Source organism: Giraffa tippelskirchi, chromosome 2 (assembly GCF_054371585.1).
Source record: "Giraffa tippelskirchi isolate mGirTip1 chromosome 2, T2T-mGirTip1v1.2.pri, whole genome shotgun sequence".
NCBI lineage: Eukaryota > Metazoa > Chordata > Mammalia > Artiodactyla > Giraffidae > Giraffa > Giraffa tippelskirchi.
The window spans coordinates 104,141,536-104,157,736 of record NC_137276.1 but is presented as its reverse complement, the minus strand read 5'-3'; the positions used below and the strand labels follow the sequence as shown (position 1 = coordinate 104,157,736).

General features: G+C 35.9%; 1 protein-coding gene across 1 annotated transcript in view; it reads left to right on the top strand.

Annotated features, from left to right (window-relative positions):
* Positions 1-16,201, top strand: part of BRWD1 (bromodomain and WD repeat domain containing 1) — a 120,102-nt gene that overhangs the window by 77,211 nt on the left and 26,690 nt on the right. Inside the window, exons 26-36 of the mRNA XM_081569894.1 lie at positions 364-488; positions 1,135-1,217; positions 2,629-2,740; positions 3,709-3,770; positions 6,024-6,179; positions 6,400-6,520; positions 8,021-8,146; positions 9,591-9,663; positions 10,729-10,770; positions 12,548-12,694; positions 13,637-13,789. Of these exons, the coding sequence (XP_081426020.1) occupies positions 364-488; positions 1,135-1,217; positions 2,629-2,740; positions 3,709-3,770; positions 6,024-6,179; positions 6,400-6,520; positions 8,021-8,146; positions 9,591-9,663; positions 10,729-10,770; positions 12,548-12,694; positions 13,637-13,789 (1,200 nt within the window). The remainder of the gene's footprint in view (positions 1-363; positions 489-1,134; positions 1,218-2,628; positions 2,741-3,708; positions 3,771-6,023; positions 6,180-6,399; positions 6,521-8,020; positions 8,147-9,590; positions 9,664-10,728; positions 10,771-12,547; positions 12,695-13,636; positions 13,790-16,201) is intronic.

Here is a 16,201-nt window from a genome sequence, read left to right as displayed (position 1 = left end):
ATTATGTAAATGGAAATGTGTCTCTAGAAAGAGAAGAAAGTCAGAAGGAAGTTTCGATTGTATACAGTGGTTGTCTTTAGATATTGAGCTTGATGGGTGATTTGTGTCCTCCTCCTTATACTTTTGTTGTGTTTTTTTTCTAAAGTTAGCATATTGCTTACATTAGAAAATGTTTAAATAGACCTTCAAAAAGATGTGAAAGATTTAGCAAAAAATGACTGTAATTAATGGTAAGTTAAACCCCTCGTCTGGTTTGAAATCCTGAATTGTGAGCTTGACTTAATTTGGGAATATGTGGAGAATTATCATCTTGAGGAATTGCTTTATTTTAACCATATATCCTTTTTAAAATATCTGTTACAGGATCAAGAATTGGTCAAAATAGTTGGAATACGATATGAGGTTGGACCCCCTACACTTTGTTGCCTCAAACTAGCGTTTATAGATCCTGCAACTGGAAAACTTATGGACAGATCTTTCTCTATTAGGTACATGTTGTATTTTAAAAATGGAGTTACTTAAAATTAGATTTTCCCTCCTGCTGGTTAGCATGTCCTTTCCATTCAGCTGCAGGGTAGATAGTAGAGCACTGTGGACAGCACCGGTGTGAGCTGCAGTTCTGATAGAGGGCACCCATAGAAGTAAAAATCCTGGGTCTGCAGTGGCAATTAGGTGGAAGTGTGTCTGTTGCATTTTCCATGTACTTAAATGTGTAGAGAATTCTGGCCTGTAGTGGAGATGGCATCTACATTTGTTTTTCAGAAAATGTTAGAATAATTTTCTAAACCTATACCATCCAATATGGTAGCTGTCAGCCAGATGTGGCTGCTGGGAACTTGAACTGTTGCTAATTTTAATTGAGTGTGATGTAAGTTTACACACTGGATTTTGAAGTCTTGGAGAATGTAAAATATCTCATTATTTTGTATTAATTATTGGGTAAAACAGTATTTAGGATATATTGGGTTAAATAAAATACACTTAAAATTAATTTCGCTGGTTTCTTTTTACTTTAATAAGGCTATTCGAAAATTAAAAACTACATATATGGGCCCCGTTGTATTTTCTTTGGACATTGTTGTTCTGGAGTATAACCTGCTATGAAGGAAATTTAAGTCTTTTATTTTTGTTTAGATACCATGATATGCCAGATGTTATTGACTTTCTTGTATTGCGTCAGTTTTACGATGAAGCAAGACAGAGGAATTGGCAGTCTTGTAAGTCTGTTCTTATTGGATTTTATGTATACCCTGAGAAATTAATCTCTCATTGATCTGAATTTTTTGGTTGTGATGCTGCTTATTATGGAGGATGGAAACATGTAAATTCTGGAAAGAAATATAAGTGACTGCTAAGTATATTTTGCTTAGGGCTTAGTATGATATCTGACATTTTGGAAGAATGATTTCTTACTCCTTGATTATAGGCTAGAGTAGACCTTTTATTTCCTTTCTGACTGGTCTACACTGCATTATCTCCATCTGTTATGTGACACTGGTATAATCCATAAAATTACCTCTGATATAAAACAATCAGAAAGTTGAAAAATGATGCAGATGTTACACTGATAGTGTTCTGGTACACCAGAATATCTTGCCTTTGATACTGTATCAACCTAGACTTAAATAGATTGACTTGAGAAAACTATTCCTTTAAGAAATTAAAAAATTTGTATAAAATTGATATTTTATAACCATGAATTATATAGTTGGACAGAAAAAATAAAATCACCTAAATATAGGCACTAACTTTTATTTTTTTTAAATAAATTTATTTATTTTATGCACTAACTTTTAATGTGGGTTTTTGAATGTGGTTTGAATGTTGTTTTTGTGGTGACCATTTAAAGCAGGCCAGTGAGCTGGCTTGCTTAGACTTATGTGGTCATTAATCTCCTCAGGATGTAATTGATGACTGTCATTAGGCCAGCACCTGTCATAGCTGTTTCACAGTTTTGCATGTATTGCTGTTCTGGGGAGCTCATGTATTAAGTTGACTTTAGGCACCTAGAACAGCTCATTCTCCATTTATCAGTTTTAGTGAAATACTCTGTTTTACCTCCACTGTGTCAGCTCATGTACGCATTCATAAATGATGCTAAGGCCTCATTAATTTTTCTAATTTCTGTTACCTTTTTCTACAGGCAATACAAATAGGTAAATTTTAGATAAATTTCCTGAGTCTCTATTTGAAATGAAATCTTATCAGAAAATATGACCTCTCTTGGTAGACTAGTTTAATGGTAATGTCCACTCAGGTAATCAGGGTTATTTTGGGGACTGAGGAGATGAAAGTTTTCTTGAAGAAAAACATCTAGCCACCAAAAACAAAACAAAAACCAGACAAGTGGAATATATGGAAGTTAACATTGTACAGCCAAGTCCCAAAGAACTTGATAGTTTCCTAGCTATTCCTGTTTTTCAACCCCCATAATGTGTAAATTATAAGCTCTCATTCTGTTTCACTAAGATGCCCATTTAAAAAAAAATTTTAACCTTCTCTACAGGAAGAATGACTAATTTTAAGATAAAAATATTGTTTGATTTATCTGCGTCATAGGTGTTGTATAAATTAAAATTGTTAATGTTATTAGCAAATTGATATCTCAGATTTGGTTGTCTCTTATAGGTGACAGGTTCCGTTCTATCATTGACGATGCTTGGTGGTTTGGAACGGTGCTACGTCAAGAGCCATATCAGCCACAGTACCCTGATAGTCATTTCCAGTGTTACATTGTGAGGTCTGTATGCCAATGAAAATAGTCCTCTGCCAACATTTGTTCACCATGACAGGTTGTGATATAAATCACTAATGTGTTTCAGGTTGATAAAAATAACACCATTGAATATGTTATTACGTCAGTCTCACATTTGTGGAGTCTTTCTAGCACACCTCTGTTGCTAGTGCCTTCATTGGTACAGATTCTACTTGCTTCCCAGGGGCCTTTTGTGTAGCTCTGACTCAGTGTAAAAAATCCACCTGCCAGTGCAGGAGACATAGGAGATGTGGGTTTGATCCCTAGGTTGGGAAGATCCCCTGGAGAAGGTCGTGGCAATCCACTCCAGTATTGTTGCCTGAAGAATCCCCATGGACAGAGGAGCCTGGCAGACTATAGTCCATGAGGTTGCAAAGAGTCGGACATGATTGAGTTGACTGAGCACAGTATTTCCTCAGCCCAGTGTTGCAGGATCATTTCATTTCATTTCAGGAGCACATATTACTCCATTTCCCTTGTTCAGGAAAAGTCTTTGCTGTCTTTCCAATGGCTGTGGAAACAAAGTCCACATTCTGAGGCGTGGCATTCAAAGCTTTCACACTGTCTTTCTTCACTTACCCTGGGTAAAGGCCACACAGGATTTTTGGTTTTGTTTTTGAACCTGCCATACAGTTTTATACTTCTTTATATGGAGAAGGAAATGGCAACCCACTCCAGTATTCTTGCCTGGAGAATCCTGTGGACAGAGGAGCCTGGTGGCCTGCTGTCCATAGGGTTGCGCAGAGTTGGACACGACTGAAGCGACTTAGCATGCATGCATGCATTATAATGTATCCTGAAAAACCCTCACTGTTAATACTTAAACTTTCATTGCTACAGTGAGGTTAATTTTTACATTTTCTATCTTTTTGTTTACTCTAGTAGTGCATACCTAGTTATTAGCCAGAAATTGTCTTTGTGAAAGGCTAACCAAAGTTTTTTGGTCTTAACAGGTGGGACAATACTGAAATTGAAAAACTTAGCCCATGGGATATGGAACCAATACCTGACAATGGTATGTAGTTTTTAAATAATGAAAATATGTTTTCAGTTTTTTTATCTTATTCATGTACATAGAGTACATTTGTGGTCTTTGAGAAACATTAAGATTATTATTGTAACTGTGAGCTTCAGTAAAATACGTGAACAGAATTATGTGTATCTGGGTCCTTAATTCTTATCCTGTTTCCAGCCTGTTTCTGACTGTATCTTAGTCACCAGCTATCCTTTCTCATGTAACTATGTATTTATCTCTTCTTGACCTCGTTCACGAACCCTCCACTTCATTTTCCTCATCCTTATTTTAGTACCCTGTTTCTTTCTTCAAAGAAAAGTCTAATTTGCCTTCTGTCTGTCTCTTGCGTTCTGTCAGCTTGCCTGTCTTACTAGGGTTTGTCTGTTCCTTTCCTGTCAGAGGTAAGTGTCTGTTCCAACAGCAGCCTCTTCCGCAGTGCCTGCTGTCCCCTGCTTTGAGCTCCTCTCAGACCTGGTATTGACACTGAGTTCATTGCCTCCAACAAGGAAACTTTCCCATCTCCATTCAAGTTTGAATTTGTGTCTCGTACCTTAAAATAGCTCTCATTACATTTTCTTGAACATTTTAGCTACTGAAAACTCCTGTTAAACTTTTTGAAGGGGTGCCCTGTATATCTCTTGTCTCCATCTCTCCTCTATCAGGCTTTTCTTTTATATTAGTGTTGATTGAACATAAAAACATGCGAAAACTTTTGTCCTTCTGCCTCCACTTATTGACACTTGAAACCTTCGTTCTGTGTGTTGTTCTTGTGTCCGCCTTAGGGGTCAAGCCTTTTCCTTCATGTTTTATTCACTGACATATCTCCATCACCTGTTGTCTTGCTTTACTTTGAAAATTAGGAGTTTTTCCAGAAAAATTTGAAAAAATAACTACCACTCTCGAAAGTCAAAGTGACTTCTTCGTTAAATTTTCTTTTGAGCTTAGTATCTTAACAAATAATACTTAGCAATGTGAAATGAAATTTTGCATTGTATAATGCATATATAGGTAAGTGAAAATCAACATTTTTTGAGGTCTTACTCTGTTCCTAAGAAATCAATTCATTTAATCTTTCTCTGAGGTGATGCTCTGTTATTAATTTCACAGGTGAAGAAATGCAGACTCAAGAGAGTCTTCAGTAACTGGTTCTGAGTTGCACAGCTCTGAAAAGGATAGGAGTTAGGATTCTAAGCTGTCTGGCATCAGCCCATGTTTTTAACAGCCAGTTGTAGATGCTTCTTTGTAAACAATGCCAAATTAGTGAAAGCACTCACACAGAAAGAGTTTACATGTTCATGAGGCCAAGAAGCCTTTGGAAGAGTTGTCAAACAACATGAATAGGCATAAAGATAAATTTGGAGGTGTCTGAAGAAAAGCTCATTTGCATTATCAGTCTTGGAAATGTGCATTAAGTAATAATAAAATACTGTTTTACCTATCAGATTGTTAGAGTGATACATTTGTCTTCCAGGCTCGTTGACATTTTTCTCCTTTTTAAATAATTTTTAAGAAACTATTCTCTGAATATTTATATTGCCTCTTGTTCTTTTTTAAAATGTGCACACTCTTTTAAAAGAATGTTTTGTAATATTCTTGAGCTTGAAATTATTTCAAAATGAAATGTTTAAAAAGTACCGTAAAAATTGACAATGGAAAGGACAAAGAATTTCTGAACACCCAGTTTTCTCAAATGTTAACGTCTTCCATAGGTGCAGTGCAGTCATCAGAATCAGGAAATACCCTTAATTACAATTCTAATCCTACCTGCCTTTTCTAGATTTTTACCACAGTCCTAATGTTTTTTCACAGCTTGGGTTTCATCGCCATGTCTTCTCAGTTTCCTTTCGTCTGCAATCCCTGAATTTTCGCATTATCTTTCGCAGCCATGATACCTTTGAAGAGCACTGGCCACTTTGTAGACTCTCCCTCAGTTTGGGTTTGTCTGATGTCCCCCATGATTAATTCTGGAGTTTGCATATTTGGCAAGAGTGTCAGAGAAGTGTTGTTGTGGCTTTCCCAGTACATCCTATAGGAGGCATCTGATAGCAGTTTGTCCTATTACTGGGAATGTTAACTTGAATCATTTGATTTAGGTGGAGTCGGCCAGGTTTGTCTGCTACAAAGTAGCTTCTTTTTCCTTTGGTTAGTATCCTGTTTGTGAACTTGGGCAACTGAATTTAAAATACAGTGTATATTTGGTTTCTGGTTTGATTTTTTTTTTTCTTCTTCTTTTTTTTTTTGATGAAATCATAGTTGATCCACCTGAAGAATTAGGCGCTAGTATTTCTGTCACTTCAGATGAGCTAGAGAAATTGCTTTACAAACCCCAAGATGGTGAATGGGGTCAGAAATCAAGAGATGAAGAATGTGAACGAATTATTAGTGGTATAGATCAACTTTTGAATCTTGGTAAGTTTTTTATGGTGAAAAGTTTGATTTTCATGATTTCTTTTCCATAGAGATATTTTAAAACAGTAATGTGATTGTGTTCTTTTATTGTAATTTCCATTTGTTACTTTTGGGGTAATCCTGCAATGTTGCCGGTAGCTCTGTTTTATGAATGATTTGTCAAGAAATATCCCGTAGAGGTCGTGAACTTAGATGAACGTTCTTCCTTCTGCCATTACAGATATCGCAGCAGCTTTTGCAGGTCCGGTTGATCTGTGTACATACCCAAAGTACTGTACTGTAGTGGCTTACCCAACTGATCTGTACACCATTCGAATGAGACTTGTGAATCGATTTTACAGGTGAGTAGAAATCTACTTTAAAGATAATTTGGGCCCTACCAGTTAGAGTGAACAGAGGTAGTAGTGGCTGACAGTGACAGTGCTGGAGTGGAGGCTGATTAATATTATTTTCCATTTCATTCTCTTCTTTCATTATAGTTATTTCTTGGTCCTGTGTGTAAGACAGTGGTAGATGCCTATGGGTAGGTATGGATAGAACCTGGACAAGGAAAAGTTTCATTCCTTAGTCTTTAGTATTCTGTTTTTCTTACAAAAGCTGCTCCATTTAAATATAAAATTTAGTTAATAATTTTTCTTGGGCTCCAAAATCACTGCAGATAGTGACTTCAGCCATGAAATTAAAGGACTCTTGCTCCTTGGAAGGAAAGCTATGACCAATCTAGATAGCATATTAAAAAGCAGAGACATTACTTTGCCAACAAAGGGCCGTCTAGTCAAGGCTATGGTTTTTCCAGTAGTCATGTATGGATGTGAGAGTTGGACTATAAAGAAAGCTGAGTGTCTAAGAATTGATGCTTTTGAACTGTGGTGTTGGAGAAGACTTGAGAGTCCCTTGGACCGCAAGGAGATCAAACCAGTTAGTCCTAAAGGAAATCAATCCTGAATATTCATTGGAAGGACTGATGTTGAAGCTGAAACTCCAATCCTTTGGCCACCTGATGTGAAGAACTGACTCCTTGGAAAAGACCCTGATGCTGGGAAAGATTGAAGACAGGAGGAGAAGGGGACGACAGAGGATGAGATGGTTGGATGGCATCACTGACTCGATGGACATGAGTTTGAGCAAGCTCCGGGAGTTGGTGATGGACAAGGAAGCCTGGCGTGCTACAGTCCATGGGGTCACAGAGTCAGACACGACTGAGCAACTGAACCGAGTTAATAAGTGGACTTTGACCTTTGAAAATTAATTTCCTGGGGGGAGGGAGGGATTAAAAAAAATTAATATCCTGGAATCATCAATTTTTTGTCTCTGGCTTTTAGAGTGCTGAAAACTATAAAATTTCCCATTCTCAGTGATTTTTTTTCTTTTAAAGCAGGTGATGGTATTTTATTCTGTATGATTCAGCAACTTTGAGAAATTATCTTCACAAAAAATTGACTTCTTGAGTTCATATTGTTGGTGTTAATTTACCTCTTCAGTGTTGCAAACGTGGGTTTAGTCAGAAACTACTTTGTCAGTTTGTAGTCAGATTGAGTTTCTTAGGATTGATGGTATTTAACACATTTTGTTCATTGAGTCTATAGTTTCAAACATGCCTAAAGGCAATGTGAAAAGGGAGAGTTGCTTTTGGTTTTCTGGATGTGATTAAGTGATCTGTTAAGATTTTCTGTCCTTAAATGTATTCTCTGTAGTTCAGCTTCTAATATAATTGCTATGACTGTGATGAAGTTGACAGCATTATTTTACTGTAGCATACTGGCTTAACATGCAGGATTTTTTTACTTGGTTTCTGTATTTTCATTTTTTAAACCCTAACTTCCTTGTTTTTTACTTTGAAGGAGGCTATCTGCGTTAGTTTGGGAAGTCAGATATATAGAACACAATGCCAGAACATTTAATGAACCTGAGAGTGTAATTGCAAGATCAGCTAAGAAGATAACTGACCAGCTTTTAAAATTTATCAAGTAGGTGACCTCCTGTTATAGATGTTGTGGAAAAGTTACTTTGCATATTGTGTTCCTAATTTGTTGCATTTTAATGTGTTACATTAAAGGACATTTCTTTAAATTTCTCTTTCTGTGGTTATAATTTAGGTAAAGGAATAAGTTGAACAGTCAAATTTTTTCTGTTTCTTTAAAATTTTGAAATAATTTTATACTACAGAGAGTTGCCCTGTTTTCCCCTTAGGATGACATCTTACACAGCTGTGGTGTCCTTATGAAATGTTAAGAAATTATCCTTGGTACGATACTATTGACTAAAGTACAGAATTTATCTGGATTTCATCAGGTTTTACATCAGTGTCTTTTTCTGGTGCAAGATCCAATCCAGAATTCCTACTGCATTTGCTCTTTGGTTTCATAATCTCCTTTAATCTAGTCTTTTCTTTCTTTAATTACCTCATCATTTTTTAATGAATGTTGTACCCTTATTTAGTAGCATGTAGTTTAATTTGAGTCATCTGATATTTGCTCACGATTAGATTTGAGTTTTAATCTGTTTTGGATTGTATCCTGTGAAAGTGTGTATGTATGAATAGTCCACACTTTCTGGCATTTGGAAATCAGTTTTGAATAGTAGGATGAAAACTGACCTGCAAATTGAGATCCTAGTCCCAACCTAGTCTGTTCTAGTCAACTTTCTGGATGACTTTGGACACATTACTCAGCCTCTTTCCTTTAAAATGTCATATGATTTTGCTGTATAATCTTATATGCCTTTCCCCCACAGTTATAAAAATTCTTTGAAAGAATTATGTATTGGAGAAGATAATTTTTAAATTCTGACATTATTTTAAACATCTGGCTCCAAACTGGTGAATAACTGATTCCAGTCTGTTTCACCCTCCTGGGCTGAATCTGTCCATTGTCTGGACGACTCAAGCTTGTTGCCTTTTCCCCCAAATTCTTTTCTACTTAGAGGGATCACATGCCCATTTTCATCCCTGTCATGTCTAGATAGCCCTATTTTAACATTCTTTCTTCTGTTGTGTTTACAGTGAGGTCAAGATGTAATTTGCTTCAGTTTCTACTTCCTTTTTTGTTTCTATTCTCTTTTATCTCAATTCAGCCATTTTCCTGATACTCACTGTACAAATATTACCAGTGGTGATAACTTAGAAAAACTCATCTGTGTATTCATCCAGTTGAGGCCATACTTAGAGTACTTCTGGATTACCAGCTTAATTTCCATACATACTTAAATGCAAAAAATTACTTTCAGTATTCTAGTACGATTAATTGTCTCCACAGAGGATAGAGTGAAAACCTGATATTCTGCTGCTTTTAATTGGGTGTGCATAGTTGGGGAGCTGTTTGCATAGTTGGGGATCTGTATCTTAAAGTAGTTTAAATATTCAGAAACAAGAACTATATTTGCATACTATTAAAGTAAAAAATTGTCTTTTAGGAATCAAGATTGTATAAATATCTCAGAACTTTCTAACACTTCTGAAAATGATGAGCAAAATGCCGAGGATTTGGTATGAAGTTTGTGAATTTTATAATGGCTTTTGTTTATTTCAAATGACGACTTAAAATGAAGGGTGAAGTAGAAAATGTTGGTTACCTGTATCAATTCTTGCTATAGTTCAGTGAACTATGAAAATAGGGCACTTGATAAAACTACAGTTTAAAATTATCTAGATGGTCAATGAGATAATAGGCAATAATTGATATTAAATAAGTAATGTCTAGGGAAGTAATTTAGGTGTGGAACATGTTCTCTTTCCAAAGTTTAGGTAGAAAAAGATGTAGTATAAGAAGTACCTTGGAAATACTGTTGGTAAAGTCAGTATTTGAGCAAATTTCTTGGCAGTCCAATGGTTGGACTGTGCGCTTTTACTGCAGTGGCCTGGGTTCAGTCCCTGATCGGGTTCAGATCCTGCAAACCACATAGTGCAGTCCCCCCAAAAAAAGTCAGTATCTGAGAGTTGGATTTAATTGTAATTAAAAAGCAATAAACATTACTATGTTTTAAGTACCCTAAAGTCCTTCATTCAAGATGAGGTTGAAGTGTAAGTACAAAGCAGATATCCATGGTATTGTGTAATTTCACTTCATACAAAATCAGGTTATTGTATGTAGTTGGAGGAAGGATACTCTGTGGTGTCAGTTTCCACACAAACTATTATCATCGTGGTTCACTGATTTTCATGCTAATTTAATATTGGAATATAAATGAGTATGCTAATACGTGATTTAGGCGATAAAACGTGTAGCTTACATAATGTAAGCATCTGTGGGAGACTGTGTTTCTAAGTTTTATCCTGTGCATGTCCTCTGTGGACATGCACAGAGCAACTTGTTATAGCTATATTTTGGAATTAGTGCATATTTATATTAGGAAATGTAAAGGATTATTAAGAATATGGGTTGGTTTCTTGAACTGAGTGCCGTTAAGATCATGTGATAGTCTGTCTTTTGAGGTTCTGTTATCAAGTTATAACCCTTGTAGGACTTAAAAGTCTTTGATATGCTTTGTGTTAAGATTATTGCATGTCTAATGAAAATATTAACACTTAAAGTGCTCTGATTTTTATTCCTAGGATGATAGTGATCTTCCTAAAACATCTTCTGGAAGAAGGAGAGTAAGTTAATCTGTGTGATTAACCTTAGTTGTTGACTTATTCTCTGATTTAACATCAATGTAAGATTTTAGGTGTTGTCTTTGAAAAGGTATATTGATATTGAATATATTATAAGAGAAATGGGAGAAATCACTGGAAGGTGGATGGCTAGGTAAGGTTAGTGGAAGAGTTGGGATTTGCACTGTGTTCTCAGAATAAGAGAGAGTAAGAAGAAGAAATTCAAATAGTATAGGGTTTAAGAAAGTAGGAAAGTGTGGCATGTCAGTGGGTACTGAGAATACTGGCCTGGCTAGTGTAGGAGTTGAATTTTTGAGCGAGCCAAGTGGTTGTATCTAGCCTTTATGTTGGGAACAGAATATGATGATATTAAAAACCAAGGACTTCATTTAAATTTATAGTAGAGTCACTTTCATAGCCAAAACGGTAGATTTTGAAGGATAAGAGAATAGGTACTAAATATATTAATGTTAGGAGTTTATTGCAAGAATCTTAAGTAAAAGTTGGGAAACCTGGTCGAGAATAGTTCTGGCTGGGAATTCCCTGGTGGTCCAGTGGTTAGGACTCTGTGCTTTCACTGCTGAGGGCTCGGATTCATTCTGTGGTTAGAGAACCAAGATGCCACAAGCCACCGCTTGGTGTGGCCATTTGAAAAAGAAGGAGGATAGTGCTGGCTAGGAACAGGGGAAGGGAAGAAGATGAGACCTTTTAATGGAAAAACTAGGATTTGGTGACTGGACCTTTTAAAAAATGAGAATTTGTTGGAGGGGTAGGGGAGAATAAAGTGCGAAATAAGTTTTGGATAAGTCAAAATTGTGTCATCAGCAGCTCTTAAAAAGTTCTAATGTAACATGTTAATTAAAATTAAAAGTAAAGGTTATTAATTGAAAATGCTTAATAATGTTAACTTATTTTAAATTTCATTTGAATACTGCTTAAATTTAAGCTTTCTGTTGCATCAATTTTCATAATATGTTGCCTCAAATAACATTGACAAGTTAAGACTTGAATTATTGTCATTTTCATATAATTTCACTTTTAAACATACTTAAGGATTTAGTTATCTGTTTAGTGTTTGGTTATAATTGCTGTAGCAAATTACAAATCTAGTGGCTTAAGCAATAAAAATAGCTTGTAGTTCTGTAGATTAGAAGTTTGGCATGGGTCTCACTGGACTGAAGTCAGGGTGTCAGCATAGCTGTGTTCCTTTCTGGAAAGTGGGGTAGAAGTAATTTCCTTGCATTTTCCAGCTTCTGGAGTCTCATGGTCCCCTTCTTTGATCTTCCAAGTCAGCAGCATAGCATCTCCCAGTATACCTCCGACCATTCTGCCTCCCTTGTATGATGATCCTTGTGATTACATTGGGCCCACTCTCATAATCCAGGACCGCCTCCCTATCTCAAAATCCACTCCTTTAATCATATCTGTGGAGTCCCTTTGGCCACAGTCCCAGGTTTTTGGGACCAAGATGTAGATATTATTCTGCCTACTGTTATCCAGTGTGGGTACTTCATATTCTGTGAAAACATTTCTTAAACTTAGGAGATAAGTGGTAGAATGAAAATGTGCTTTTGGAATAACAGATATGACATTATTGATTTGTTTTTTTTTTTTAAGTGGACTTTTCCCCAAGTAGATAGAAAATCATATAATGACATATTTTGACATAGTACAGAAGACAACAGTTCAGTTAGATTTCTACCATGAGTATACCATACCATACCATAGTGCAGCTTTTCCAAGGCTGAGAAAACTTTTAATATTGTAAATGTATTTTTAGGTTCATGATTGGAAAAAAAGGAGCATCAAAACAGCCAATTATGTTGAAAACAACTGGAAGAAACAGTGTAAGGAACTAGTGAACTTAATTTTTCAATGTGAAGATTCTGAACCATTTAGACAACCTGTTGATTTGGTTGAATATCCAGTAAGTTGTCATTATTTGAATGTTTGGTGCTTTTCTTATTGGTGTAGAGATCAGGGTAGAGATGTTTAAATGAAAAAGTAAGATGTCTAGAATTCCCTGGTGGCCTAATGCTTACAATTCCAGGCTTTCACTGCTGTGGCCCAGGTCAGTCCCTGGTTGGGATACTGAGAGAGATCTCACAAGCCTCAAGGCATAGCCACAAAAAAAGAAAAAGTAAACAGCCGGTGCCACACCCCACCCCCCTAACCCCCGCTCCAGCAACCAAAAAGTGAGATGTCTAGGCTTAATGTTAACTTTGTCTCTTACCACTAAGTCAGCAATGGAAGAGTTGTTTTACAGTTTCTTGAATTAATAGAATTCAAGAAATTGTACCTTGGGTAAGACTTAGTTACCAATGTTACCCCTCATTATTGGAGGGTTAGTAGGCCCAACCCTGGGAAAACTATAAATTGGTTAAAAGTGTCTCTCTCTGGGACCTCCCTGGTGGTGCAGTGGCTAATACTCTGTGTTCCCAATGCAGGGGGCCTGGGTTCAATCCCTGGTCAGGGAACTAGATCCAGCATGCTGCAACTAAGACCTGGCTCAGCCAAATTAAGCTTTTTTTTTTTTTAAAGTGTCACTCTCCACTTTCTATCAGGGAAATAAAAAATGACCTTTTTAAAAGATAGAAAGCACAAATTTGCTGTAGGAAGCTTAGAAATTATATAGTAGAGTATACAGAAGGAAATAAAAACAATTTCATATCCTGATTCCATATATATAATTTTGTTACATTTCTTGTCTGTATGTTTGAATGTCTTTTTAAAAGTCATTAATGATTTTTAAGATCCTTGTAACCTTTTTCTCTTCTGTCATTTTGAATGTTTTAGAGATTTGATGCACTTTTACATTTCTAAAAACAGGAATTGAATCTTTGAACTAAGTATTGTTTTTAAAATCTAGGATTACCGAGACATTATAGATACTCCAATGGATTTTGGAACAGTAAGGGAAACCTTAGAAGCGGGAAACTATGACAGCCCTTTGGAATTTTGCAAAGACATCCGTTTGATATTTAGCAATGCAAAAGCATATACACCAAACAAAAGATCAAAGGTAATTTTAAAAGTGGTTTATAAAAAAAAGTGTGTGTGATCTGTGTAGATGGATGATTTTCAATTGTTTGGTAGAGGTGGAAACATGAAAGAACAGTGAGTATAACAAGACTACTCTTAAGAATAGAGCTTTCACCACAGCCCAAGTATCTGCTGTGGAAACATTGTTTCCTGGTGACAGTGTTTATCTTTCCTAAAGTTTTATAAACAAAAGAAGATTGGTTCTAGTGAGGAGACCAGTGAAAAATGAACAGATTTGTATTGGATGTATAGTAAGAAAAGTCTGTTCTCTTACATACAGGAATCTTGAAAAGTGGATTGGGAACTTTGGGAACTTAGTTATAGAGGTTGGACGAATATTATAAGTAAGAAAAGGAAAATATGAGGTGGGGATGGGACTACTGATGCATACTAGTAATTTGGATCTGAAGAAGAAACATGTGAGCTGTCTGATTAGTTAAGAACAGCATTGTGGACACTCTTAAATTTTGTTAAAACATTACATGTTGGATAGTTTTTCAAAACTTGTTGAAGCATAATAAGTACACAAAGTTGTATATATATTCTCAGTGAATATTCATAAACCCTTGTAGTCAGTGTGCTGGATCATTAAAAAAACAGCAGTACTTTGAGAGTAAGATTTTAAAATTAAAGTACTTGCTTGATGCTATAGCATTTTCTCTGTCACCAGTGACTGTTACTGCTAGTTAATTGTTTTATCTTAATTTCACTTCCCCTTCATTACTTATTATCAGACTCCACCCATATTATTAATTCTTATCTTAATTTAAGAACCTTCACATTCAATATCCAGGTTGCTTATTGGATCAATTTGACATTCAAGTCTGAACATTTTTCTCAGTTTGTGTTTTCATCACTGTCACCATTTGTGAGACTTCCTTCCAGAGAGAAAATAAATTACATTCATGTCTTTTTTTCCCTTTTGTTTAAAATACATGTTTGAGGATTCATCATATAGCTCACTCATTTAAAGTGCACAATTAATGGGTTTTGGTATATTATGTGACCAAATTTTCAAAATTGTGGTTACATATACATAACATTAAATTTATCATTTTAACCACTTTTAAGTGTACAATTCAGTGGCATAAATTACATTCACAGTGTTGATCAGCCATCACTGTTATTTTCAAAACTCTTTCATAACCCCAAACAGAAACTCTGTAACCAGTAAGCAAGCAACTCCACATTCTTTCCTTTCTTCAGCCCTTGATAGCTTCTCATTCATTTTGTATCTCTATGAATTTGCCTCTTTAGATATTTCGTACAAATTGAACATACAGTATTTGTATTTGTTGTCTGGCTTATTTCACTTAGCATATTATCATAAAGGTTCATCCATGTTGTTGCCTGTATTGGAACTTTGTTCCATTTTGGGAGGTGAATAATATGCCACCGTATGGGTATATGATATTCGGCTCATTAATCTGTTGATGGACACTTGAATTGTTTTCTACTTTTTGGCTGTTGTAACTGATGCTGCAGTGAATATTGGAATATAAGAAATCTGTAAGAGTTCTTGTCCTCAATTTTCTTAGGTATATATCTGAGAGTGGAGTTTTTGGTTCATAAGGTAATTCTGTGTTTTTCAGGAACCACCAAACTGTATTCCATAATGACTAGACCATTTTGCATTCCTGTTGGCAACGTACAAGGATTCCAGTTTCTCCACATACTTGCCAAAATTTGTTATTTTGTATGTTTGTAAAAAAAATTACAGGCATCGTAGTGAATGTGAAGAAGTAGCTCATTGTAGTTTTGATTTGTATTTGTTATGACTTACTAAAAATTGTACCTGGAATTTATTTTTATTATATATAAGACATGCAGATATGAATTGTCGTGAAGAAAGAAGTTTATGCTCACAGATTGCTAGGAACAGAAGTGTGATACAACATTCAGGCCATGTGGGGATGAACCAAAGCTGATCAGTAGGCAGAGTTGGCAGAGGGAAGGGATGGGAAGAGCATGACACAGAGCCTAGGTTGGGATTTTCACAGGAAGGCAAGACAGAACAGAGCAAACAGTCTAGTACTGGCTGGTACCAATAATTGGAGCTTTGGTTTGTAGATGTGGTCTCTAGATGTCTGACTCTTAGCCTGGGGTGATTTGGGTAGAGGGAATATTATTTGCTTGGTGTATGAGAATTTGATAAAGAAGATGGTTAGGTATGTGAGCTCTGGATTGATTGATTTCTGTATCAGAGGTGTACCTGTGAAAGAGTCGTTTGCTATCAATTATCCCAGGGAGGGGCAGTCTCTCCAGGATCAAGGCTTCAAATGAAAGAGCATCAAGAATACAGAAAGCAAGAAAATATAGTCACTACACTAATGATGTTGACAATCTTTTCATGTGCATATTGACCACTTGTTTATCTTCGTTGGAAAAATAT